Source organism: Dendropsophus ebraccatus, chromosome 9 (assembly GCF_027789765.1).
Source record: "Dendropsophus ebraccatus isolate aDenEbr1 chromosome 9, aDenEbr1.pat, whole genome shotgun sequence".
Lineage (NCBI taxonomy): Eukaryota > Metazoa > Chordata > Amphibia > Anura > Hylidae > Dendropsophus > Dendropsophus ebraccatus.
This window is the reverse complement of record NC_091462.1, coordinates 109,514,230-109,540,577: the sequence shown is the minus strand read 5'-3', so window position 1 is coordinate 109,540,577 and position 26,348 is coordinate 109,514,230. Positions and strand designations below refer to the sequence as shown.

General features: G+C 51.3%; 1 protein-coding gene across 2 annotated transcripts; it reads right to left on the bottom strand.

Annotated features, from left to right (window-relative positions):
- Positions 1-2,447: 2,447 nt before the first annotated feature.
- Positions 2,448-22,791, bottom strand: WDR90 (WD repeat domain 90). Of its 2 annotated transcripts, none has more exons than XM_069984316.1 (43): positions 22,694-22,791; positions 18,942-19,033; positions 18,656-18,832; positions 18,437-18,575; positions 18,191-18,361; positions 17,850-17,973; positions 17,317-17,387; positions 16,857-16,966; positions 16,600-16,779; positions 16,337-16,396; positions 16,170-16,238; positions 15,331-15,441; positions 15,107-15,252; positions 14,965-15,022; positions 14,466-14,584; positions 14,207-14,368; positions 13,998-14,128; positions 13,575-13,691; positions 13,253-13,488; positions 13,027-13,166; positions 12,820-12,950; positions 12,538-12,668; positions 12,174-12,335; positions 11,896-12,024; positions 11,649-11,782; positions 11,478-11,554; positions 10,449-10,577; positions 10,193-10,375; positions 9,707-9,783; positions 8,869-8,971; positions 8,389-8,510; positions 8,155-8,314; positions 7,138-7,328; positions 6,794-6,962; positions 6,608-6,719; positions 6,366-6,537; positions 6,172-6,294; positions 5,907-6,072; positions 5,696-5,826; positions 5,470-5,613; positions 5,072-5,191; positions 4,398-4,482; positions 2,448-2,723 (listed from the first exon to the last, which is right to left on the bottom strand). In XM_069984316.1, exons 1-43 carry the CDS (start codon positions 22,701-22,703, stop codon positions 2,566-2,568), a joined length of 5,532 nt encoding a protein of 1,843 aa, XP_069840417.1. In that variant the 5' UTR covers positions 22,704-22,791; the 3' UTR covers positions 2,448-2,565. The 2 variants fall into 2 exon arrangements, with proteins under 2 accessions (XP_069840417.1, XP_069840418.1); XM_069984317.1 differs by lacking the exon at positions 22,694-22,791 and adding an exon at positions 20,078-20,131.
- Between the last annotated feature and the right edge of the window lie 3,557 nt (positions 22,792-26,348).

Here is a 26,348-nt window from a genome sequence, read left to right as displayed (position 1 = left end):
AGCAGGGGAGTAATAACTTGCACCACACTGCCGCCTGCTGGAAGAAGGGAGTAATAACCAGCAACACACTGCCGCCTGCTGGAGGAGGGGAGCAATGACCAGCAACACACTGCCGCCTGCTGGAGGAGGGGAGTAATGACAGGAACCACACTGCCGCCTGCTGGAGGAGGGGAGTAATGACAGGAACCAACCACACTGCCGCCTGCAGGAGGAGGGGAGTAATGACCAGCAACACACTGCTGCCTGCTGAAAGAGGGGAGTAATGACCAGCAACACACTGCTGCCTGCTGGAGGATGGGAGTAATGACAGGAACCAACCACACTGCCGCCTGCTGGAGGAGGGGAGTAATGACCAGCACCACACTGCCGCCTGCTGGAGGAGGGGAGTAATGACAGGAACCACACTGCCGCCTGCTGGAGGAGGGGAGTAATGACAGGAACCAACCACACTGTCGCCTGCAGGAGGAGGGGAGTAATGACAGGAACCAACCACACATCCACCTGCAGGAGGAGGGGAGTAATGACAGGAACCAACCACACTGCCGCCTGCTGGAGGAGGGGAGTAATGACCAGCACCATACTGCCGCCTGCTGGAGGAGGGGAGTAATGACCAGCACCATACTGCCGCCTGCAGGAGGAGGGGAGTAATGACCAGCACCATACTGCCGCCTGCAGGAGGAGGGGAGTAATGACAGGAACCACACTGCTACCTGCAGGATGAGGGGAGTAATGACAGGAACAACAATGCCGCCTGCAGGGGGAGGGGAGTAATGACAGGAACCAACCACACTGCCGCCTGCTGGAGGAGGGGAGTAATGACCAGCACCACACTGCCACCTGCAGGATGAGGGGAGTAATGACAGGAACCACACTGCCGCCTGCTGGAGGAGGGGAGCAATGACCAGCACCACACTGCCGCCTGCTGGAGGAGGGGAGTAATGACAGGAACCACACTGCCACCTGCAGGGGGAGGGGAGCAATGACAGGAACCACACTGCCACCTGCAGGTGGAGAGGAGTAATGACAGGAACCACACTGCCACCTGCTGGAGGAGGGGAGTAATGACAGGAACCAACCACACTGCCACCTGCAGGAGGAGGGGAGTAATGACAGGAACCACACTGCCACCTGCTGGAGGAGGGGAGCAATGACCAGCACCACACTGCCACCTGCAGGAGGAGGGGAGCAATGACCAGCACCACACTGCCGCCTGCTGGAGGAGGGGAGTAATGACAGGAACCACACTGCCACCTGCAGGGGGAGGGGCGTAATGACAGGAACAACAATGCCACCTGCAGGAGGGGAGTAATGACAGGAACCTTACTGCCACCTGCTGGAGGAGGGGAGTAATGACAGGAACTGATCACTTGTACAGTGGGCTGGTAGGGGAGAACAGGCACACAGCCAGCTGTAATGATCCCACACACCTACAATGAATGTCTCTGGCCTGAACCTTCCTGCAATTTTTTGGAAGCTACAGTGGTGATTAGCAGGATAATTTGGACCACTTTGGCAATAACTTTTGGCCCACCAGGCAATTCAGAGTTTGAATTACATCTGGCTCACCCTGGCTACTATATAAGTGACTATGGGGGAGGGCTGGCTACTATAGAAGAGACTATGGGGGAGGGCTGGCTACTATATAAGAGACTATGGGGGAGGGCTGGCAACTATATAAGACACTATGGGGCAGGGCTGGCTACTATATAAGACTATGGGGAGGGCTGGCTACTATATAAGAGACTATGGGGGAGGGCTGGCTACTATATAAGAGACTATGGGGGAGGGCCCTCTACTATTTGGGCACTATTGGGAGGGCTGGCTAATATGTGAGGCAATTTTGGTTTGGTTGGCAACTACATATTCATAGCATTGCAATATATCATATCATTTATCATAGTGCACAGTGCTGGGAGAAGCACACCACTGACAGGGCCAGGACCGCCGCATTCGTGCTTAAATAATTATCAAGGTTGGGCCGTGACATTGTCCAATTTTTTAATTTTGGCCCACTGTGTATTTAAGTTTGACACCCCTGCTGTACGTCCTTTTCTTCATCCACCAGTAAATACAGCGACGGGTCCTGATGGATCCAAGTACCTGTCCTGGTGGCTGAGGGCAATGGGGTGAGAACCAATATAAGCTGCTCTACAGCCCTCACAGCTGTGCCATTGTATACACAGGAGTCTGGGAGAGCTGGATGACAATGATGCATGTGGGAGCTGGACTATGGATACACTGATTGTTCCCCGACTTTCCAGAGATGTGTGACACAAGGAAGAATATCTATTGGTGATTTCATTGTAGTTACTTATTAGGTAACTTATTAGTCATTAAAATAATAAATGCATTAAAATCCTTTAAAAAATTTTTCATAAAATGTTTATAAAATTAAGTTACAAAAACATAAAAAAAAAACTTTTAAAAAAATTGAATGAAAATACAGCTTCAGATTTCCAGTAAGAAGCATCATCGTGGGAATGATCTGTCTATGATACAAACTATATACACAAGTGGCGTCCGGAGCGGCGGCCCCGGCCTGGGAGAGGTCACATGACACGCGGCTCAGGAGTGCTGGATGTCCCAGACCAGCACCTGGTTGTAGGACGCAGTGAAGAGAAGGTTTCCTGATGGCGACACCCGACACAAGTGCACGCAGTCATCATGGGCGGAGAAGTCCTGCTGCGTGCCCGCCGAAGAGTCGATGACACGAAGGAGGCGCTCTGTGAAAAGACAGGAAAGGGTTAAACTGTCCGGCTTTATGTATATGAAGATCAATAATCTTAGAATAACAAGTTCTGCAAATTAGACTTTGACTTTAATGGTTCCTTTTCCAGATGTTTGTTACAGTGTGTCAGCGCTCAGACTGATATAACTGTACCAAACCCTCAGCTGTGAGATTGGCTGGAAAAAAGCTGGAGCATAAATTATAATAAAGTTGTAGAACTCCATGGGGATTGTTCACATGGTGACTGTGACCTCTCACCCAGGGCTGTGGAGTCGGTAAGCCGCAGCTCCAACTCCAACTCGGACTCCTGAATTTTATCAGGACCGACTCCAACTCCGACTCCTGCTCCTTCATAAATGGTCGGTCAGATACCAGGGGGAGTTATCTATCACACTGGCTCAGCAGCTTCTCCCTAATGTCCTACATGATCCTGGGGCGACTTCTGAGGGAATATGGAAAGATATAATAAAGCAGCTTCTCCTGTGTGTGCAGTGGATGCAGCCAGTCTCCAGCCTCCATGTCCTGAACAACTCAGAACTAGACTAGATGGAGCAGGTGGTCTTTTCCTGCTGACAGTCTTCTATGTTTCCAACTAAATATTCACCATACACACAGAAACACTGCTAACAATGCCAGATCCCTGTAATATAGAGGTCAGCCATAGTGATATATGGGGGGTCACACATAGTGATATAGAGAGGGGTCACACAGTGATATAGAAGGTCACTGTGGGGGCACACAATAGCACGCACACACACACACACACACACACACACACACACACACAGCCTGCTGCGGCCATAGCACACACACACACACACAGCCTGCTGTAGCCATAGCGCGCACACACACACACACACACACACACACACAGCCTGCTGCAGCAATAGCACACACACAGCTTGCTGCAGCCATAGCGCGCACACACACACACAGCCTGCTGCGGCCATAGCGCGCACACACACACACAGCCTGCTGCGGCCATAGCACACATACACACAGCCTGCTGCGGCCATAGCACACATACACACAGCCTGCTGCAGCCATAGCATACACACACACACACACACAGCTTGCTGTAGTCATAGCACACACACACACAGCTGCAGCCATAGAACACAGAAGAAAAACACAATCTTCTCCCAGAGAGAAAACACCACACTGAGGACAGAGGTTACAGCTACACTACTTATGTCTCCTCCTCCTTCTCTGTATTACACAGGATATCTTCATATTACACTGCTGCTCATATACAGTCATCCAGCATCCAGGAAGAGAACAGCACAGATCTCCCCCCACACACAATGGACTCTTCCAGCTCAGAAACAAACTGCCAAATAGTGACCCACAACTTTTCCATGACCCCCTTATGTAATAGAGCCAGTGTCCGATTAGAATGTTGCTCATAATATATATTCATGAGCAAAACTTGTAAAGTTCATATTAAAATTCAATTCTACATATTTTAAAGATTTTTTAAAGCTGGAGTCGGAACATTTTTTTCCGACTCCAGCCAAAACTAGCTCCGACTCAGACTCCACAGCCCTGCTCTCACTAACAGTGACAACCACCACGTCCTTTCATCCACAGTTTGCAGCCATTCTGGTCACACATTGTACTTCACTACTGACAGTTCTGCCGCTATGAGCTGCCATATATCTGGACTTACCTCTGCTGCCGGTGACCAGGAGGGATGCCGCTGATGACAAGGACAGCGATGCAGCAAAATGAGAGAGCGGGATCCTCAGCAGAACCTGCAGGACAAGAGGAGAGACTAGATATGGCAGCGGTGTGTACACACATTATACAGCGGGGCAGTGGTGTGTGCACACATTATACAGCAGGGGGCAGCAGTGTGTATAAATATACAGCAGGGGGCAGTGGTGAGCGCAGCCCCAGAGACTAGATATGGCAGCGGTGTGTACACACATTATACAGCAGGGGGAAGCAGTGTGTACACATTATACAGCAGGGGGAAGCAGTGTGTACAGATTATACAGCAGGGGGAAGCAGTGTGTACACATTATACAGCAGGGGGAAGCAGTGTGTACAGATTATACAGCAGGGGGAAGCAGTGTGTACACATTATACAGCAGGGGGCAGCAGTGTGTATAAATATACAGCAGGGGGCAGTGGTGAGCGCAGCCCCAGAGACTAGATATGGCAGCGGTGTGTACACATTATACAGCAGGGGGCAGCGGTGTGTACACACAATATACAGCAGGGGACAGAGGTGTGTACACACATTATAAAGCAGGGGGCAGTGGTGAGCACTTTCAGATTGTGATTAGCCCGATATAATGATACATTCAGCACTCGTTGTCCTGGTTCTGATCCCGTTACCTGCTTCTGTGCCAGGCTGTAGAACAGCGCCTCCTTCTCTGTCCCAAACCCTGTATACACCACCGTGCCCGGCTGCCAGGGACAGAATGCTGCAAGGGTGGGAACTGCGGAATCTGCCTCCTGCATAAGAAACAATGTAAGGACGGATCCAGAGCTACATCTTACACCCTGGTTACAGCCAGAGCTGCATTCATAATTCTGCCACATGCAAATGTTCAACACCAAGATGACACATACAACTGGCAACATCCAGAGCTCATCTGCACTACACACTACATCTCCCACAATGCATCACAGCAGGGATTGCTCTCTACAGACGCATCCCTGTGCATGCAGCTCTGGAGGTAAATGGAGTATACGATATGACGCCACTGATCTGTATGCTCTTCACCGCTCACCTTCTCACTCTCGGGAGCCGGGAAGCTCAGCCAGTCCAGGAGCTCACACTTATCCTTCGCCCAATCAGAAGCCCAGATGCTGACACGCCGATCTGAACTGGCAGCCAACCAGATCTCTCCTCCTTGCAGGCCAAGTTCTTCAGACTTAAGAAAGAAAGCAGAAAGAGTTAATACCTGATCCTTGACTGAGAAGGGAATCTTAGTGTGGCGCCCCCCCATGTGTTACCTTCCTGGGCGAGAACTGGATGGCGCTGATGGGGGCCCCCTTGTGGTCGCTCAGTATTCGGATGGTCATCCCTGTCCGCGGGCTGCTGACCGCCATCAGTCCATCCTTCCCGCCAGACAGCAGAACGTCTCCTGTGTGAAAACAAGACCTGGTCAGCACACACAGTCACCTCTATTACAGTGAACCCGGTGAGCTCAGCTACATCACTGACCGGTGATAGAGAAGGCGATGGCCGTCACTGCACACGGGTGGGGGTGGATTTTCATCTCCATCTCAGTCTTTGACACACTGAAGAAGCGGATGGTGCCGTCACTGTACCCCGCCGCTATCCTCTGTGAGGACGATGGGTGGCGATTCCAGTCCAGGCACAGGCAGCTCTGAGGAGATGACCGGGAACATTTATACACAGCTGCCATACATACAGGGGGGCACAGAGCCACCATACATACAGGGCGGGGGGGCACAGCAGGCATTACCTGGTTGAGGACTTGGAACTGGAGGAGCAGCTCACAGCTGTGTAGGGACCAGACCCGTACGCTGCCGTCCTCACCGCATGTGGCGCAGTGCGTCTCCTCAGGACCCACCATTAAATCCGTGACCTGCAGGAAGAGATGGAGTCACCCTCTGTCCACCATCTATTCCCCTCCCCCAATGTCATGGTGGCTGGTACCTTGTTCCGATGCCCGCTGATGAGACGAATGCTGGTATTCTCCACCCAGTTAATGTACCACAAGGTGCCAGCGGTGGTGCCCACAATCCCCATTTCCAAGGAGTCGTCAAAGGTGGCGCTGACAATAGCACCATCTAGTGTCATCTCTTGTTCCATGAGTACAGAGGATGAGCTACAGAGAGGAGTGTTACTATATAGCAGTGACATATACCAGGACAATGTTGTGTACTGTAAGTTTATACCTGGCCTCAGAGCCCTTCTCCCTCAGCTCCTGTACGGCAGCCACAGACCACAGCCGGATCCTGCGGGTGTTACTGCCAGTGAGCAGCCGGTTCCCCCTGCACAGCAGGGCACCTGGGGGCACAGCACAGACGTGACCTCTATGTTACACATATACCTGGCATCGCAGCTGTAGAGCGGGCACTCACCTATCTCCCCCTCATCCGCCTCCCAGGTCATAAAGCAGCGGTGACTCTGCGCGTCCCATACGCACACCTGCCCCGTGCTGCAGCCGCCGTACAGCAGGGAGGTCGTGTTATAGGTCAGTGACGTCAACTCGGCTGAACCAACCTCATCTGGGACGGCTGCTCTGTAGACCTGGAACACAACCATGGAGAAGAGACTGAGGACGCTGGTTCATCTCACTGTAGTCACCAAGACACAGGCTGCACTACTGAGACATCATGTCCCCTCTAATCTCACATGCTGTTTAGTTAACTAACACCCTCTTGCTATGTGCTTTGATACTAAAGCAGTGCATCATGGGACCTACCTTCATCTGACTCGATGTCCCATTCTCCTCCACTCGCCAAAAGTCCACAGCTCTGCTGCCCACACAAGCAAAGGTGTCAGCGTGTGAGGGGTTAAATGTGGCAGCGTGTGTGGGCTGGGACAGCTTACTGCTCGCCAGCATCTCATAGGTCCTGGTGCTCCACAGCGCGAGAGTCCCGTCCCTGTAGTCACCTGCACATAAGAGGCCGAGAGATCAGAATAGTGAAGCATTATTTGTAGTCAATCCATGCACTTCTATACAGCTGCAAAAAAGTAAGTGAACCCATTGGGATGACGTCCATGTCTGCACTGATTTCTAATAACTTGTTATCTGATTGTTCTCAGTCACCGCTACAGATAAACACAAGGTAACTTATAACTCACAGACTATTGTACTGATCATGTCTGGTACTGGAAAACCTGGAGTAAACATCCACAGTGCAGGGAGGAAGGGTCATGCCAAAGGGTTCACTTATTTCATATTAGTATGTTGTCTTTAAAATTCATTATTTGAAGGGTCTTCACTTGCTGTCAGTGAATGGAAATATGTTATAGAGAGTGCACTGACACACTGGACTGCATCTATGCATCAGCTCTGTGCAGTCCCCTTAGTAAGACATGGCCAGGAGGGGGGAATCAGCCTCATGTACACCATGAATGCTATTTTCACTGACAGCAAGCAGCATCTTGAATAACAACACAAGGCAAAACAAAAGTTGATCCAACGATTAAAGCCACTTCTTGTTCTTATCATGTCATTTTTAGGTCCATACTTGTGTGCACTACACCTTTACAGTGGTCAGAGCTCCCTCTTGTGGGAGCTTCAGGTATGCCATGCTCCTATTGAGTTCAATGTATAATCTGTATACAGTAACCTCCTTCTACTTCAGTGATCAACAACTCTCTGGCTGTTGCAAAACTACAACACCCACCATTAACCTCTGACTATTCAAGGGGCCAAGAAAAGACTCCTCTATAACATTTTGGCGGTTGTAGTACCCCTCCCCTGTGTCCTCACCAGCAGTGACCAGCAGCCGGTCGTCTCTGGAGAAGCTCATGGCCTGGACCTCGGTGCGGTGATGCGGCAGGATCTTTGTGCAGGATCCATCTTGTGTATCCCATATTCTAATGTGACAGAGAGAAGATCCATCTCCAGAGCCGGAGGCCGACGCCAAGACCTGCGGAGAGAGAGAGCCTTAGCAACCTGCGGATACTGCCATTACTGATGGGAGGGGGAAGGGGGATTACCTACCAGAGCGTCATGGCTGAGCGCCAGGGTGGAGATCTCCTCGGGGTGTCCAAACCAGTGACGCTGCGCCCCAGAGTGAAGATCTTCTACTACGATGACACAGCCGCACGTGTAAGCGAAGAAGCCTGCGCACCACAACACAGACCAGAGTTACCAGCAAGTCCAGAAAACCTTCACATTTACTTTGTGTATAACTTCAAGATCTCAGCTTACTGCCAGTGAACGGAAACACTCCAGTTACATCCAGAGGCCAGACAATGCTCTGTGAGCTGAACACATCGGCAGCACAAATCCCTCTCCTGCCCAGATAGTTTGTTCCAATGAATCACGGCAGGTACAAAAGGTACAGGGCTTGCCTGTTTATGCAGGACTAAGATGGGACCAGTTTCCGCCTGTATTCCCATTCACTGGCAGCAATCAGAGATGTTGGAAATAATGATGATCCTCCTAATAGTGACGGCTCTGACGTTACACACATCTTACCTGTATCTGGGTTCCATACCATGTTCCCTCTGCCGTTGCCATTGTACCCGATCACTGCTCTGAGGGCCAACCTCTCCTGCCCGGCCGGAGGACAGCACACCGCCTACAAGACAGAAACCAGTACTGAGGTCCCCATACACTTTAGACTATTGTTGTCTGAACCCGCTGCTTTGGCCTTCAGTCTAGTGCGTAGATCATGTTGGTGGTGATAGGGGGCATAATGGAAAATCATGTTCCAAAAGAAGCCAGAGAGAGAGCACCAGGAACGTTCAAGCAGTGCCAAACGCTTCTGTGTATGGGGAGGACAGACTGTGGGTAGGAGATTTAGGTGACGGCCTTCAGATATTAAAGGTGTAAAAGGAACCTTAAAGACCCTGGTGTCCTATCTCAGGGGAGCATAAACCAGTGACAGAAGCCGAACAGAAAGATGTATCACTTACATTGTTCTGTGCAGCTGATCCAGAGATCTTCTCCTGAATAACATGGACAATAAGTAGTCCTCTCCATTATGTGCATGTGCTCAGTAGTCCTGGATATTCATGACAAACAGAAAACTCCGCACACCAGCTACTGATTATCTATGCTGTGTATAATCTGTGTTGACAGTCAACTGTCAATCAGCAGCTGGAGGGCGGGGGGAGGGGTGTGGCAAGAATCCTATTCTCCTGCATATTAGGAGAACGGCTGAACAGAATGATGTAAGTAATAAACCGATCTGTTCAGCATTTCTGTCCCTAGTTAATGGTGCCCTCATTTAGGAAGCATAAACCTAGTGACAGATTCCCTTTAACATTCGGGGACTGTTCAGTGGATGTTGGCATTACTGGTGCCTCCTTACCTTGGCAGGGCAGGAACTCTTGAATCGGGGGGTGAAGTGAGTGTAGACGTCAGGACGTGGCAGGTGTGAGTGCAGATCTATGAAGGTAAGAATCCTCATATTATTATGGAGCAGTGATCTGTAACCTGTGGCTCCCCAGGAGATGCAGGATTACATCGCTGGTTGTCCAGGCACACTGGGATTATAGACAGGTTACAGCGCTGGCTGTCCGGGCACACTGGGGTTATAGACAGATTACAGCGCTGGCTGTCCGGGCACACTGGGGTTATAGACAGATTACAGCGCTGGCTGTCCGGGCACACTGGGGTTATAGACAGATTACAGCGCTGGTTGTCCGGGCACACTGGGGTTATAGACAGATTACAGCGTGGCTGTCCGGGCACACTGGGGTTATAGACAGATTACAGCGCTGGCTGTCTGGGCACACTGGGGTTATAGACAGATTACAGCTCACCCCTATAGATCAGGGGGTCTCTTCCTTCTTACCTTCACCTTGGCTGGCGGTAATACCCCCTTTACCCCAGGGCAGCTTGTTCCTGTTTGGCTGGTTTTCTATAATGATCAGAGATGACTGGCCATCGCTTTCCTCTAGGTCCTGGACGTCCACCTCTTCTACCTTTGACTTTTCATGGAGAACTTTTCCCAGATCTTCATCCCCATCATCCGACTCTGATCACAAGAGCGAGGAGTTAGAGCCACCACCATTATCTAGCAGCCATATGGGACTGTGGGGTCTTCTCACCTGTATGTCCTGCCAGCTGCACCGGGCTGATATCCAGGCGGGGTGGAGAGGAGATACAGGGCCGGGGGGCCGCCACCCGAGGCATGCCACTGGAGATGAACGTGGAGTCTCTTCTCTGATCTGCACAGTCTGTGAGAACAGTGTAAAGGATCAGTCCAGTCCTTTGTACACGGAGCTCAATGAATAAACAAAGGAAAAGCTCTGCTACTTTCTTATGATCTCTGCTTGCTGTCAGGAATGGAAACTTCTTTACAAGCAGGACTGCAAAGGCGACGTGATCCCATCCAACTCGCATAGTGATTTGGCTTGTTACAGTGTATCAGGGCTCACATGACCAGCATAAAATGCTACAGACCAGGTTATTACAATGTCAGATTTATTCAATGACAACAGAGATCTGCACAATGGTACAGTGTGTGAGCTGCAGCTCAAATCTCTCCCACAAGCCTAAAAAAGGGTTGTTCACCTACTAAAAATCAACTGGTTCCAGAAAGTGTCAGAGATTTGTAATTTACTTTTGTTAAAAAATCTCCAGTCTTCTAGTACTAATCAGCTGCTGTATGTCCTGCAGGAAGTGGTGTATTCTCTCCAGTCTGATACAGTGCGCTCTGTTGCCACCTCTGTCCATGTCAGGAACTGTTCAGAGTAGTAGCATATCCCCATAGAAAACCTCTTCCACTGTCCAGACTGGACATACAGCAGCTGATATGTACTGGAAGGCTGAAGATTTTTTTAATCGAATTTAATAACAAATCTCTGGCACTTTCTGACACCAGTTGATTTGAAAGAATTTTCTTTGGGGGGTGAACTATCTCTTCAATATACCACTACTAGGTCAGAATGGGTATTCACCCTCTGAATGTTTGTCACCAGTGTTTGTATTCACTGACAGCAAGCTGAGATATGGACGGCTGGAAGGAACTACAACACAAATGGATGCTAGAAAGTTTCAGAACTTCTCCTTACACAGAGAACTAAACTTTGGAGGGTCCTTATAAACATAAGACCCCAATAACCTTTTAAACTTACCAGTGCTGGAAAAGAGAGTGAGGGGCAGACGCCCCCTGAGGCTGGACTGGCGGACAGAGGGCAGACCCCCTGCAGAGCTGCGGAGAGGAAAATAATTTAACAGGATGTAAATCTGATACCAGGCAATGAATGGAAGCAGCAGATCATGTAATGCTATATATAAAAATCCACCTGAGATCTGGCATGCCGGCGTCAGGAGCTGCTTCAAAGTCCCAAATAAAGATGGCGTCTCCAGCGGTGATCACGTGCTGCTGGTCCGGTGAGAACTCCGCCTGCTGAATGGGTTCAGAGTGGCCGATGAATACCTGAAGGGCAGGAGGTAGTAATGAGAATACACAGCGTACAGGAGAGGCCTCCCATATGTAGCTCCCCATAGTGCAGACACCCAGTTACAATGGATGAATTAACACAAAGTTACCTGCGGGCGCGAGTTTCCTGCCAGGCCATGATCCCACACTTTGATGATCCTGTCCCCAGCGGTCACCAGATACCGGTTATCTCTACTCACTGCCAGCGAGGAGCAGGATTCTTTGTGCACATGTGTGACCTGGGGGAGGGAGGATAAACAGACATGTCACCTGTAGATGGCTGCAGAGAAAAGAGCAGGCCCCCCCATAACATCATCTCTACATGGCGGTAGAGAGTACAGCAAGCCCCCATAGTGCAGACACCCAGAAACAATGAGCAGGCACTCACCTCCTTAGTCAGCCGCCCAGTAGCAGGGTCCAGCCACAAGATCTTGTTTCCCGAGGTGGACACCAGGAGGTGGTACGGGCGAAGATTACTGAACGTGAGTCCCAGAGCGGAGTCCAGTCTGGTGCTGTCCAGGTCCAGTATACTGACGTCCACCCGCAGGAGCTGGAAAAGACCATGAGGGAACTTTGCTCAACAGCAGCGCTCCCCTTAAAGTAACACCCTGATAGACTAATGGATGAGGAGCTGCAATTGTGTAAGGGTCTTCCTCCTCTATATGGAATGGTGTGTTCCCTATAACCTCCTCTCCACATAGGTGACATCAGATGGGGCCCACATTATACTGGAGCTATAATATTTCAATTACCTCATCTAAGGAGCGTCCATCCATGACGGTCACCGTGTATTCTGTAGGTCCCACGAAGGCCAGGAGACGGCCATCTCTGCTGAGGGACAGAGCCTGGGGCCCATGCTTGGAATTCTTACACACCACGTTACCTGCGTGGCAGACAAAACACCCAAATATTCACAGGTTCCCTCAATCTCATGTCTGAACCTGAACATTGTCAGGATCTCTGCTTGCTGTCAGTGACTGGAAACCTTCACTGTTCAAAACAATCGTGACCTTGGAATTACAGTCCTTTCTTACCAAGAACCCGCACCACGAGCTGCTCTCTGTGCCCAATACTGTACAGAGCCAGGGACCCCGCTGAGCAGGCGCTATACATCAGTCCTCCATCCGGAGAGAAGAGAAGGCCGGTGATGGCTCCTCTGTGCTGTCTGTGAGGAAAAGAGAGTCAGATGTATCCCATGTATCCAATGTATCCCAGCACAGAGCCCCATCCCCAGTACTCACTTGTGTTCTGATTGCAAAGCTGTCACTGCCACATCAAAATACCGGATCACTCCGCTGCTAAAGCCACAGGCCAGGGCCTGGTGGAAGGGGTGGAAGACCACGGTGCACGGAGTCTCCTCATTGGCTGTGAAGTCATACAACTGTAAAGATGGGAGCGAGCAGTTATGTGTATGCCTGGCCTGAACATGGCTGGGGGCGTGCTGTCACTGACATAGTGTGCCCGTACCTGCTGCAGGGAAGCCAGGTCCCAGATCCGGATGGTGTTGTCGCTGGACACTGTGGCGAGCTGAGGGTGAGATGGGTGAGAGGAGAAGGCGAGCAAGGAGTCGGTGTGAGAGCGCATCAGGGTCTGGTAACCCCGGGAAGGAACATCCAGGACCCCAAGCTCTCCGCTACTAGTACAGGACAGGACCCGCAGACCCTCCGGACTGATGGACACACAGCTCACCGGACCCTCGTGTTCTGTAGAAAGTCATGTATGGTCATTATCATGGCGTGTAACACCTACCTGATCTGTGCACAGGACAATCCAACATCCGCCAACTCACCCGCCTCCAGGAAGACCCCTGAAAAGTCCAGAGGCCACAGCCGCAAGTAGCCGTCCTCAGATCCAGTAGCGCAGTAGGTGGCAGATACACAAAGGCTGTTTATTGCAATACCGGGTCCTGAGGACGAAAAGTAGAGGAAAGGCTTAAAGGGGTTGTTTACCCAAATTTTTTTTCTTTCAAATCAACTGGTGCCAGAGATTTGTAATATACTTCTGTTAAAAAAGCTCAAGTCTTCCAGTACCTGTCAGCTGCTGCATGTGCTGCAAGAAGTGTGATTTTACTATATAATGACCATAAGCTGCAGAGGATTCTGCCCCATCCCTTGAGAGCGGTATAGCCCTTATTGCCATAGGGTGGGATCATCTCATGCGCCCCCACCAGTCAGTGGACATAATGACACAATGCTGTTGATTCAGAACTTACCAGAGTTGAAGGTTGTCTTCTCCCGGCGTTCACCATGTTGAGCCGGGGTTGGCTGTAGGCGACGCACATTACACAGGGTCACGTTCTTGTAATCTATCTCCAGGATGTGCCCGCTGCGGCTGCAGACGTAACTAACAGAGGAGAAAAGATGTGAGCTACGAGTCTGGGCATACGGCAGCCACCGGTGTCAGTCTGTGACCTCTACGTACAGTGTCCGCTCTTCCAATTCTCGCTCAGGGCTGTGTCCAACTTCAAACGCCAGATCCGTGAACTCCAAGTTATGGTACTCGCCCAAATTAACCGGGCAGGAGCGTAGTGCCCCACTGCGTACCCTCCATAGTCGAACATTGTCTCTGCCACATGACACCATCCTGCAGAGAGAGGACAACTGACTGCTGTATCAGAAACATTACCATGGGATGGGGAATGGTAGCACCAAGCTGGGTACATCACAGGCCTCCTACATACCTTGTGTCATCAAAGAAGGCAATCTTCATAGTCTGGATATCTACATCTGTATGAGCCTTTGCCAAGACAACCACCTCCCCACCGTGGCTAGCCTGCGATGTGTTCCACACAACCACCATCTGTGGAGAGAAACAGAGACCCAGTATATCCATACGAGTCCCGTGTACATACATTACTTATCCTGCAATCTACTGCAGAGCTGCACTCACTATTCTGCTGGTGGGGTCACTGTGCACATACATTACATTACTGATCCTGTACTGATCCTGAGTTACGTCCTGCATTATACTTCAGAGCTGCACTCACTATTATGCTGGTGGGGTCACTATGTACATACATTACATTACTGATCCTGAGTTACATCCTGTATTATACCCCAGAGCTGCACTCACTATTCTGCTGGTAAGGTCACTGTGTACATACATTTCATTACTGATCCTGAGTTACATCCTGTATTATACTCCAGAGCTGCACTCATTACATGACATATCTCACTCACATTTTTTCCATGTCCGTCCTTCCCGACTCCACAAAGAACTGAGCCGCTGTGTGAGAAGCTGAAAGAGACAATAATCCTTAGGAGCTTTGTCCTAACATAGTGGAGTCCCCCTCTAAATCACAATGATGGAGGTATTACTGACCTGAGGGAGGACACGGAGTGGGCGTGCGTTCTGAACATGGCCAGACAGCTTCCTTTCTCATAGTCCCAGAGTCGCACCATGCTCACTGTGCCGGTCTGTGCGGAGGCCAGGAGGCTGCAGCTACCATTGAATGCCAGAGCTGACACCTATGAGAATAGCAGAGCTGTGGTAGTAGAGGCGAGGAGCAGTCATTGCCACCTGGTGGCAGAGTACCTGAGCGTTACCTTGTCAGTGTGACCCAGGAGGAAGCGCTGCTCCCCATTCTCTACATCCAGCACCACAATTACTGCATGACAGGGATAGACCACTGAGCAACCAGTGCGAGTCCACAGAGCCTGCAACACACAGGATGATAGGAGTAGTAGTCACTGTACCCGGGTATGAAGGGAAGAATACTACACAGAATCAAGGGAGTAGTCACAGTACCAGGGTATGAGGGGCAGGACACTACAGAGGAGGATAGGAGTAGTAGTAACTGTACCAGTGTATGAGGACAAGATACTGCATAATGATGTGAGTATAGTATACTATAGAGTATGGTGGGGGTAGCAGTAATACGGGCAGGACACTATAGAGCAGGGATGTCAAACTCAGGCCCTCTGGCTGTTGCAAAACTACAAGTCCCATCATGCCTGGACAGCCAAAGCTTTAGCAGTAATACAGGCAGGACACTATAGAGGATGGTGGGGGTAGCAGTGATACGGGCAGGACACTATAGAGGATGGTGGGGGTAGCAGTGATACGGCAGGACACTATAGAGGATGGTGGGGGTAGCAGTGATACGGGCAGGACACTATAGAGGATGGTGGGGGTAGCAGTGATACGGGCAGGACACTATAGACCATGATGGGGGAAGCGGTGATGCAGGCAGCACACTATAGAGGATGGAGGGGGTAGCAGTGATACGGGCAGGACACTATAGAGGATGGTGGGGGTAGCAGTGATACGGGCAGGACACTATAGAGGATGATGGGGGTAGCTGTTATACGGCAGTACACTATAGAGGATGGTGGGGGTAGCAGTGATACGGCAGGACACAAAAGGAGTATTACTTCTATCTTACACAGCGCTCAGTCCAGCCTCCGAAGCCGATGATTTTTCTTAGTTTCAGGATCGGATCAGGAAGAAGTTTCTTAAAGATAAAAAAAAGGTTAAATGGAACATTACTATAATGGTACCCACTATGGGTGCACACTATGGCCGAGGAGCTGTGTGACCCCCAGAGCTCACCTTCCCCTCCTCGGGGGCCGCATATAACGTCACTGGTCTGTGGGATGTGGTGCAGACAACCTGTAATACAAGGGATAAGGCATAAACAGCTGCAATGAGAAAGCCCACCATATGTCAGAGTAGGGGGCATCAGAGAGCAGCAGTGGAGGAGAGAGTATGATGTCATCAGAGAGCAGCAGCAGAGGAGAGGGAGAGAGAGTATGATGTCATCAGAGAGCAGCAGCGGAGGAGAGAGTATGATGTTATCAGCACCCCTGACTCACCTTCTCATGGCCCCCCTTATGTCTGTGGATGGAAAGTTCCCTCCCCCTGTGTGTATATACATGGATCCCGCCATCATCCTCCTCTCCTGCGGAGCTCTCCTTCTCCTCTCCAGGTCTCCCGTATACAGAAAGGTAGCGCTCAGGGACGGAGTCCGCCAGTAGGGGAATGTGGCGAGGAAGCTAAAGGAGGAGAGCGAATGACATAAGAGACCAGACAAGCGGGTGACGGGGCTGAAAACATGGAAGGAAAGTCTCACCGGTTTGGGTGTGGTGATCTGCTGGATGAGGGAGACTCTATCCTGAACGGGTTTACTGACGGTGACTGAGCGTGGCTGCTCCCGCACAGGACTGCGAGATGGAGGGGCACCTGCCAGTCACACAAGAGAGAAAACACATAAAGCCCGGGCACATCCTTCTCACAGATGTAGTCACAATGCTGCCGCTGTCAGGGAAACAGTCAGCAAGCATGTGGACTGAGGCACCTAACAGCTGAGGCTCCTATACCACAGGAACCACCCAGATGACAAGAGCCAGCAAGACACTGAACAGACAGGGTGTGCTGGGAGATGAGAGGACAGAAGCCTGAGTGCAGCTCCGGAGCATAAGAAAGGAGTAGTAATGTCATGTAGGTAGCAATTTTATTCCTTGTAGACTATACAACTGGCCTATAGTCTCCCTTAGAAATCCTCAGTAGTCAGCCCGTCACATGTCTCTCACCTGGGGCGGAGGAGGGCGCCTGTCCCTTCTGGATGGAATCATATGGCAGCTTGGAAGCATCTGATGGAAACCTGGAAGAGGCAGAGAACCATTAGTGTCCAGAATATTCCTTACTATGAGCACAATGGCGGAGATTTATCACACATGGTGTAAAGTGAAACTGGCTCAGTTGCCCCTAGTAACCAATCAGATTCCACCTTTCATTTTCCAAAGAGTCTGTGAGGAATGAAAGGTGGAATCTGATTGGTTGCTAGGGGCAACTGAGCCAGTTTGACCTTACACCATGTTTGATAAATCTCCCCCAATGAGTCGCCTATGGGCACCGGATAAGTGATGACCACTCACGAGGCATGATGGCCATTGTTTTCCTGTTGTCATTATGAGAAGCTATGGGTAGCCTCTTGCTGCTCAGTTGCTTTATGGCACTGTAGGATTATATGGGGGTGGGGCTAATGACGGCCCCCTCCTCTCAGAGCCCCTTCTGAGAGATATGTCTATCCTTTAAATCACCTCACGAAGGATTTCTTACCCACCTTATGAAGTCATACAGGTCGTGCCACTTCTCTCCCTTAGGAAGTGGAAATGCCATCTCTCGGGGCATTGGGGTGACACCATTCTGTAAGGCCTTGGACTGGCGCGCCTCTGTATAAGACATCTCTGGAATGATAGACAGCATGGCGTTACCCTTTAAGAGGTTCTTTTAAACCCTTTTTCCTATGAACCACCTCTATGAACATGAGACCCCTTGTAGCACCCGGATGCCCATTCATCTCACGGGGAACCAGGAGGCCACATGAAGCAGTGGATGAGATGTCCCTGCAGTCCGACACCACACGGCTCATAGAGAAGGCCCATAGATACAATGATTTCTCACCAGGGTTGAAGATCAGATCACTTGTCACCAGGTTCTTCACCATTATGTTTGAGCACAGCTTGATGCTCCTCAGATGGCTGTATCTCCGGCTCAGGTACATGGATAGGATATAGCGGAGGTCCAGCATTAGACATGTCCACCGGGACCCTGAGGGGGCCGGACCCACCAGACCTGGGGAGGAGATGGAGATGGTAAGTGATGCCCCCGGTCAGGAGTGTAGATGTGGTGGTCACACTGCGCACTCACCGTGGCGGGCGCTCTGCGCTGTGCTGTCATACACCGAGCCCTTCACTGCTCCGCACACAAACGGGAACTGCAGCCAGGTGGCCGTGGACTTAAACTCCTTAAAGAGGTTGGAGAAGGAGATCCGGATGGTCTGACCGTCCTTAGAGAGGAGGACATGGTGAGGGCTGGCAGATTGCCATGAACTACCCCAATATCTCAGCTACCCCTCCCCCGTCTTACCTCAGCAACCACATCTACATGGACCACAAAGTGCTTCCCGGGCAGCGGCCGGAAAAGCACATAGAGGTAGCGGCCGCTCAGCCCCAGGCTCTGGCTGCTGGTCTTGGGGATCTGGATGTAGTTCCCGGCTGGGATGGCTCCTCGGATCTTGTACACAGTGCACTTCAGGCTTCTGTCCTGTGGAGGGTAAGATGAGGGAGATGGCACATGAGCGGTCACATGACATACCCCACCATCACCACCCCATACCGTAGTGGCACAATAAGTAACAGGACAGGACACCCACCATGAGGGCAGTGACGTCTCCTTCCCTGCTCGATCGCTTCCATTCTTCCAGCTGCACGTGCTTAAAGACGTTCACAAAGGGATGCTGCCAAACTGTGAGAAAGGTGAGATGTGACGTCAGGCGGAGAAGGGAGACGTGACGTCAGGGGGAGAGGGGAGACGTGACGTCAGGGGGAGAGGGGAGACGTGACGTCAGGGGGAGAGGGGAGACGTGACGTCAGGGGGAGAGGGGAGACGTGACGTCAGGGGGAGAGGGGAGACGTGACGTCAGGGGGAGAGGGGAGACGTGACGTCAGGGGGAGAGGGGAGACGTGACGTCAGGCGGAGAGGGGAGACGTGACGTCAGGGGGAGAGGGGAGACGTGACGTCAGGGGGAGAGGGGAGACGTGACGTCAGGGGGAGAGGGGAGACGTGACGTCAGGCGGAGAGGGGAGACGTGACGTCAGGGGGAGAGGGGAGACGTGACGTCAGGGGGAGAGGGGAGACGTGACGTCAGGGGGAGAGGGGAGACGTGACGTCAGGGGGAGAGGGGAGACGTGACGTCAGGGGGAGAGGGGAGACGTGACGTCAGGGGGAGAGGGGAGACGTGACGTCAGGGGGAGAGGGGAGACGTGACGTCAGGGGGAGAGGGGAGACGTGACGTCAGGGGGAGAGGGGAGACGTGACGTCAGGGGGAGAGGGGAGACGTGACGTCAGGGGGAGAGGGGAGACGTGACGTCAGGCGGAGAGGGGAGACGTGACGTCAGGCGGAGAGGGGAGACGTGACGTCAGGGGGAGAGGGGAGACGTGGCGTCAGGGGGAGAGGGGAGACGTGACGTCAGGCGGAGAGGGGAGACGTGACGTCAGGGGGAGAGGGGAGACGTGACGTCAGGGGGAGAGGGGAGACGTGACGTCAGGGGGAGAGGGGAGATGTGACGTCAGGGGGAGAGGGGAGACGTGACGTCAGGTGTCCACCTATACTATATGTCATCACCCACCAGTGACCTCTATATCATTACACATCACCCATCAGAGACCCCTATATTATACATCACCCATCAGTAACCTCTGTATTATTACAAATCACTTCCCACCAGAGGCCCCTATATTATACATTACCCATCAGAGACCTCTATATAATATATCACCACCACTTACAGTACATCATCTTCTGCCAGTGACCCCTGTATTACATGTCATCACCTATTAGAGATTATAAGGTAATGTACTTCCCGGAGGGATATCTGGCTGGTTCTGTGTTATGAGACTCTTAAATTAGGCTCCACGGGCTCTTTTTTTTGTTGTTGTTGCATATCCCTGTATTACACGTCTCCTCCGGTCAGTGACCCCTGTATTACCAGGTCTCCTCCGGTCAGTGACCCCTGTGTTACACGTCTCCCCCGGTCACTGACCCCTGTGTTACACGTCCCCCCCGGTCAGTGACCCCTGTATTACACGTCTCCCCCGGTCAGTGACCCCTGTATTACACGTCTCCCCCGGTCAGTGACCCCTGTATTACACGACTCCCCCGAACAGTGACCCCTGTATTACAGGTCTCCCCCGGTCAGTGACCCCTGTATTACACATCTCCTCCGGTCAGTGACCCCTGTATTACAGGTCTCCTCCGGTCAGTGACCCCTGTATTACACATCTCCTCCGGTCAGTGACCCCTGTATTACACGTCTCCTCCGGTCAGTGACCCCTGTATTACATGTCTCCTCCGGTCAGTGACCCCTGTATCACATGTCTCCTCCGGTCAGTGACCCCTGTATTACACGTCTCCTCCGGTCAGTGACCCCTGTATTACAGGTCTCCTCCGGTCAGTGACCCCTGTATTACACATCTCCTCCGGTCAGTGACCCCTGTATTACAGGTCTCCTCCGGTCAGTGACCCCTGTGTTACACGTCTCCTCCGGTCAGTGACCCCTGTGTTACAGGTCTCCTCCGGTCAGTGACCCCTGTGTTACACGTCTCCTCCGGTCAGTGACCCCTGTGTTACACGTCTCCTCCGGTCAGTGACCCCTGTATTACAGGTCTCCTCCGGTCAGTAACCCCTGTATTACACATCTCCTCCGGTCAGTGACCCCTGTATTACAGGTCGCCTCCGGTCAGTGACCCCTGTATTACACGACTCCCCCGGTCAGTGACCCCTGTATTACCAGGTCTCCTCCGGTCAGTGACCCCTGTGTTACACGTCTCCCCCGGTCACTGACCCCTGTGTTACACGTCCCCCCCGGTCAGTGACCCCTGTATTACACGTCTCCCCCGGTCAGTGACCCCTGTATTACAGGTCTCCTCCGGTCAGTGACCCCTGTATTACACATCTCCTCCGGTCAGTGACCCCTGTATTACACGTCTCCTCCGGTCAGTGACCCCTGTATTACATGTCTCCTCCGGTCAGTGACCCCTGTATCACATGTCTCCTCCGGTCAGTGACCCCTGTATTACACGTCTCCTCCGGTCAGTGACCCCTGTATTACAGGTCTCCTCCGGTCAGTGACCCCTGTATTACACATCTCCTCCGGTCAGTGACCCCTGTATTACAGGTCTCCTCCGGTCAGTGACCCCTGTGTTACACGTCTCCTCCGGTCAGTGACCCCTGTGTTACAGGTCTCCTCCGGTCAGTGACCCCTGTGTTACACGTCTCCTCCGGTCAGTGACCCCTGTGTTACACGTCTCCTCCGGTCAGTGACCCCTGTATTACAGGTCTCCTCCGGTCAGTAACCCCTGTATTACACATCTCCTCCGGTCAGTGACCCCTGTATTACAGGTCGCCTCCGGTCAGTGACCCCTGTATTACACGACTCCCCCGGTCAGTGACCCCTGTATTACACGTCTCCCCCGGTCAGTGACCCCTGTATTACACGACTCCCCCGATCAGTGACCCCTGTTTTACATGTCTCCTCCGGTCAGTGACCCCTGTATTACAGGTCTCCTCTGGTCAGTGACCCCTGTATTACACGTCTCCCCCGGTCAGTGACCCCTGTATTACACGTCTCCCCCGGTCAGTGACCCCTGTATTACACGTCTCCTCCGGTCAGTAACCCCTGTATTACACGTCCCCCCCCGGTCAGTGACCCCTGTATTACACGTCCCCCCCCGGTCAGTAACCCCTGTATTACACTCCCCCCCCGGTCAGTGACCCCTGTATTACACGTCCCCCCCCGGTCAGTGACCCCTGTATTACACGTCCCCCCCCGGTCAGTGACCCCTGTATTACAGGTCTCCCCCGGTCAGTGACCCCTGTATTACACGTCCCCCCCCGGTCAGTGACCCCTGTGTTACACGTCTCCTCCGGTCAGTGACCCCTGTATTACAGGTCTCCCCCGGTCAGTGACCCCTGTATTACACGTCCCCCCCCGGTCAGTGACCCCTGTGTTACACGTCTCCTCCGGTCAGTGACCCCTGTATTACACGTCTCCCCCTGTCAGTGACCCCTGTATTACAGGTCTCCCCCGGTCAGTGACCCCTGTATTACATGTCTCCCCGATCAGTGACCCCTGTATTACATGTCTCCCCGATCAGTGACCCCTGTATTACATGTCTCCTCCGGTCAGTGACCCCTGTATTACAGGTCTCCCCCGGTCACTGACCCCTGTGTTACACGTCTCCTCCGGTCAGTAACCCCTGTATTACCAGGTTTCCCCGGGTCAGTGACCCCTGTGTTACACATCTCCTCTGGTCAGTGACCCCTATATTACAGGTCCCCCCCGGTCAGTGACCCCTGTATATGAGACCACCCTGCCCCCATCACTGGGCTTTGCTCCCCTGTACCTCCAGCCATCGCTCCCAGTCCGCAGATCAATCCTCCCGCCGTGACCAACTGTCTGTGTACTCGTGACGTCACCTCCCTGCCCTAACGACCATCCCAGGGCGTCGCTCCGCCCCTGGAGACCGGTCGCGGGTTGATGACGTAATACACGACAGTAAAATGTTGCCGCGCAACCGCTGCCGTCTGTATACAACTGCGGCCGTGCGCTGTGCGGGGAGCTCGCCTGACACCGGCCGCCACTGCTGCATGTAGTTCCCGGCAGGGATGGCTCCCCGGATCTTGTACACAGTGCACTTCACGAGGCTGAAGTTGGTTTCTTATTCGGCCAGTTTCTTATTCGGGGCTGAAGTTGGTTTCTTATTCGGCAGTTTCTTATTCAGAGGATTTTTCTTTTTCCTGTTTTAGCTATTATTCTTACAGAAAATGTATAATATTCATACCCTACCGTAAGTGAGGGGCCCTGAGAGGACTGGTGATAAAAATGGCAAAAAAGACCCCACGGTTGGCATAAAAATGGGCATGAAAGTAAAACCACAAAATTATTATTTAAAAATAAAATTGACTTTGGGCCACTGATCTCACACTGATAATACACAGAGAGGGATGCCCCGCATCACATCCAAGAGAGTCTAGCCTGGCCCAAAGTGGTTCTGGGTATAAAAACTGGCATCAAAGTGGGCAGATTGGCATTTTTTCCTAATTTGAATAAGTAACAGCTGTTTTCAAAGGGTTAAATGAGTTTGGGCCACTGATCTCACACTGATAATACACAGAGAGGCATCCCCCGCATCATACCCAAGAGAGTCCAACCTGGCCCAAAGTGGTTCTGGGTATAAAAACTGGCATCAAAGTGGGCAGATTGGCATTTTTCCCAATTTGAATAAGTAACAGGTATTTTCAAAGGGTTAAATGAGTTTGGGCCACTGATCTCACACTGATAATACACAGAGAGGGATGCCCCGCATCACATCCAAGAGAGTCCAGCCTGGCCCAAAGTGGTTCTGGGTATAAAAACTGGCATCAAAGTGGGCACATAGCCATTTTTCATGATTTGAATAAGTATGTGCCCACTTTGATGCCAGTTTTTATACCCAGAACCACTTTGGGCCAGGCTGGACTCTCTTGGATGTGATGCGGGGCATCCCTCTCTGTGTAGTATCAGTGTGAGATCAGTGGCCCAAACTCATTTAACCCTTTGAAAACACCTGTTACTTATTCAAAATAGGACAAAAATGCCCATCTGCCCACTTTGATGCCAGTTTTTATACCCAGAACCACTTTGGGCCAGGCTGGACTCTCTTGGATGTGATGCAGGGCATCCCTCTCTGTGTATTATCAGTGTGAGATCAGTGGCCCAAACTCATTTAACCCTTTGAAAATAGCTGTTACTTATTCAAATCATGAAAAATGGCTCTGTGCCCACTTTGATGCCAGTTTTTATACCCAGAACCACTTTGGGCCAGGCTGGACTCTCTTGGGTATGATGCGGGGCATCCCTCTCTGTGTATTATCAGTGTGAGATCAGTGGCCCAAACTCATTTAACCCTTTGAAAACAGCTGTTACTTATTCAAATTAGGAAAAAATGCCAATCTGCCCACTTTGATGCCAGTTTTTATACCCAGAACCACTTTGGGCCAGGCTAGACTCTCTTGGATGTGATGCGGGGCATCCCTCTCTGTGTATTATCAGTGTGAGATCAGTGGCCCAAAGTCAATTTTATTTTTAAATAATAATTTTGTGGTTTTACTTTCATGCCCATTTTTATGCCAACCGTGGGGTCTTTTTTGCCATTTTTATCACCAGTCCCCTCAGGGCCCCTCACTTACGGTAGGGTATGAATATTATACATTTTCTGTAAGAATAATAGCTAAAACAGGAAAAAGAAAAATCCTCTGAATAAGAAACTGCCGAATAAGAAACCAACTTCAGCCCCGAATAAGAAACTGGCTGAATAAGAAACCAACTTCAGCCTCGTGTGCACTTCAGGCACTGGGGGAGAGGGGAGACGTGACGTCAGGGGGAAAGGGGAGACGTGGCGTCAGGGGCAGAGGTGAGACGTGACGTCAGGGGGAAAGGGGAGACGTGACGTCAGGGGGAAAGGGGAGACGTGACGTCAGGGGGAGAGGGGAGACGTGACGTCAGGGGGAAAGGGGAGACGTGGCGTCAGGGGCAGAGGTGAGATGTGACGTCAGGGGGAAAGGGGAAACGTGAGGTCAGTTGTCCACCTATACTACATGTCATCACCCACCAGTAACCTCTATATTATTACACGTGATCACCCACCAGAGACCCCTGCATTATACATCACCCATCAGAGACCTCTATATTATACATCACCCATCAGAGACCTCTATATTATACATCACCCATCAGAGACCTCTATATGATAATATATCACCACCACTTACATCATCTTCTGCCAGTGACCCCTGTATTACATGTCATCACCTATTAGAGACCCCTATTATAAGGGAATGTGCGCACTGCGGAATCCTGGCGGATCATCCTCCATTCTATGCACAGGCAGATTCTGCCATCCGCATGAAGAATGAACTCCACACTAATGAGGGGCAACATCTGTGTGTCTGTGGATGGCTACCTGGCCTTGGTTTTTCCCTTGTCATTACAGTGACTTATAGGGTCACTTAATATGGTGGGTTTGGTTGTTTCCCTACAGGACCCACCCCTCGGCCGAGTCCTTCCCGGAGGGATATCTGGCTGGTCCTGTGTTTTGAGACTCTTAAATCAGGCTCCATGGGCTCTTTTTGTGTGTGTGTGTGTGTGTGTGTGTGTGTGTGTATATATCCCTGTATTACACGTCTCCTCCGGACTCGGCACTGCGGCTGCACGTGAGGCTCCTGATGGTCGCAGCATGGTAGCACTGATCGGCTGAGCGGGACCGTCGGGGGCTTCACATGCAGCTGCGGCGCTGAGCAGGTAATGTAATGCTGCGGGGGATTAAAGGGCCAGGTTACATACTCACAGCGGAATGAAAATTCCGCTTCGAGTATGTAACCCCCATTGAACTTCACACTACCAGGATTCACAGTACATTTCGCTGCGAATCCGGTACGTGTGAAGCTACCCTTATTTAGATTTACACATACAATTATAGTTACTAACACAAGCATAACATGACATTTACATTTTATTCTGAACAATAATACAAAAGCCCTTACATTTTATCAACACAGGAGGTGAATTGAATCTGTTCTCCATCACAATTTGCACAGCTTTGCAGTTTCATCAGCCAATCCATTTATTAGAAAATGTTTCATCAAGATCCGATTCCTCGCAGACCACTCCTGAATAATGCGGAGGGGCCCCATCTTGTTGGAAATAAAGGTCATGTGAATGAGGCTGTTGCTGTAACATGGGAACAACTTAATTCATTAGAATTTCGAGATACTTCTCACCTGTGACAGTTCCATCCGAAAATATCAGTCCTAAAACACCAAAACTTGAAATACCCCCCCCCCCCAAACATTGCCCCCGGGCTCATTTAATTGTCGCTCTCATGTTAAATGCATGTTCTCAATATACCAGTAAATACAATTAGGTCTGGTAATATGACCGGTCATCACTCTACATAATGTCTAAAATCACTGTTAAATCTCCCCCTTCATAACCCTATTACACATACTGTCCACCTACTT

Excerpts from the sequence above, each read along its gene's own strand:
- WDR90 (XM_069984316.1), bottom strand. Across the intron at positions 14,369-14,465 it reads GCCTTCTTTGATGACACAAG|GATGGTGTCATGTGGCAGAG; the intron begins GTATGTAGGAGG and ends CTCTCTCTGCAG. Across the intron at positions 6,073-6,171 it reads AGTTCCAAGTCCTCAACCAG|AGCTGCCTGTGCCTGGACTG; the intron begins GTAATGCCTGCT and ends TCATCTCCTCAG.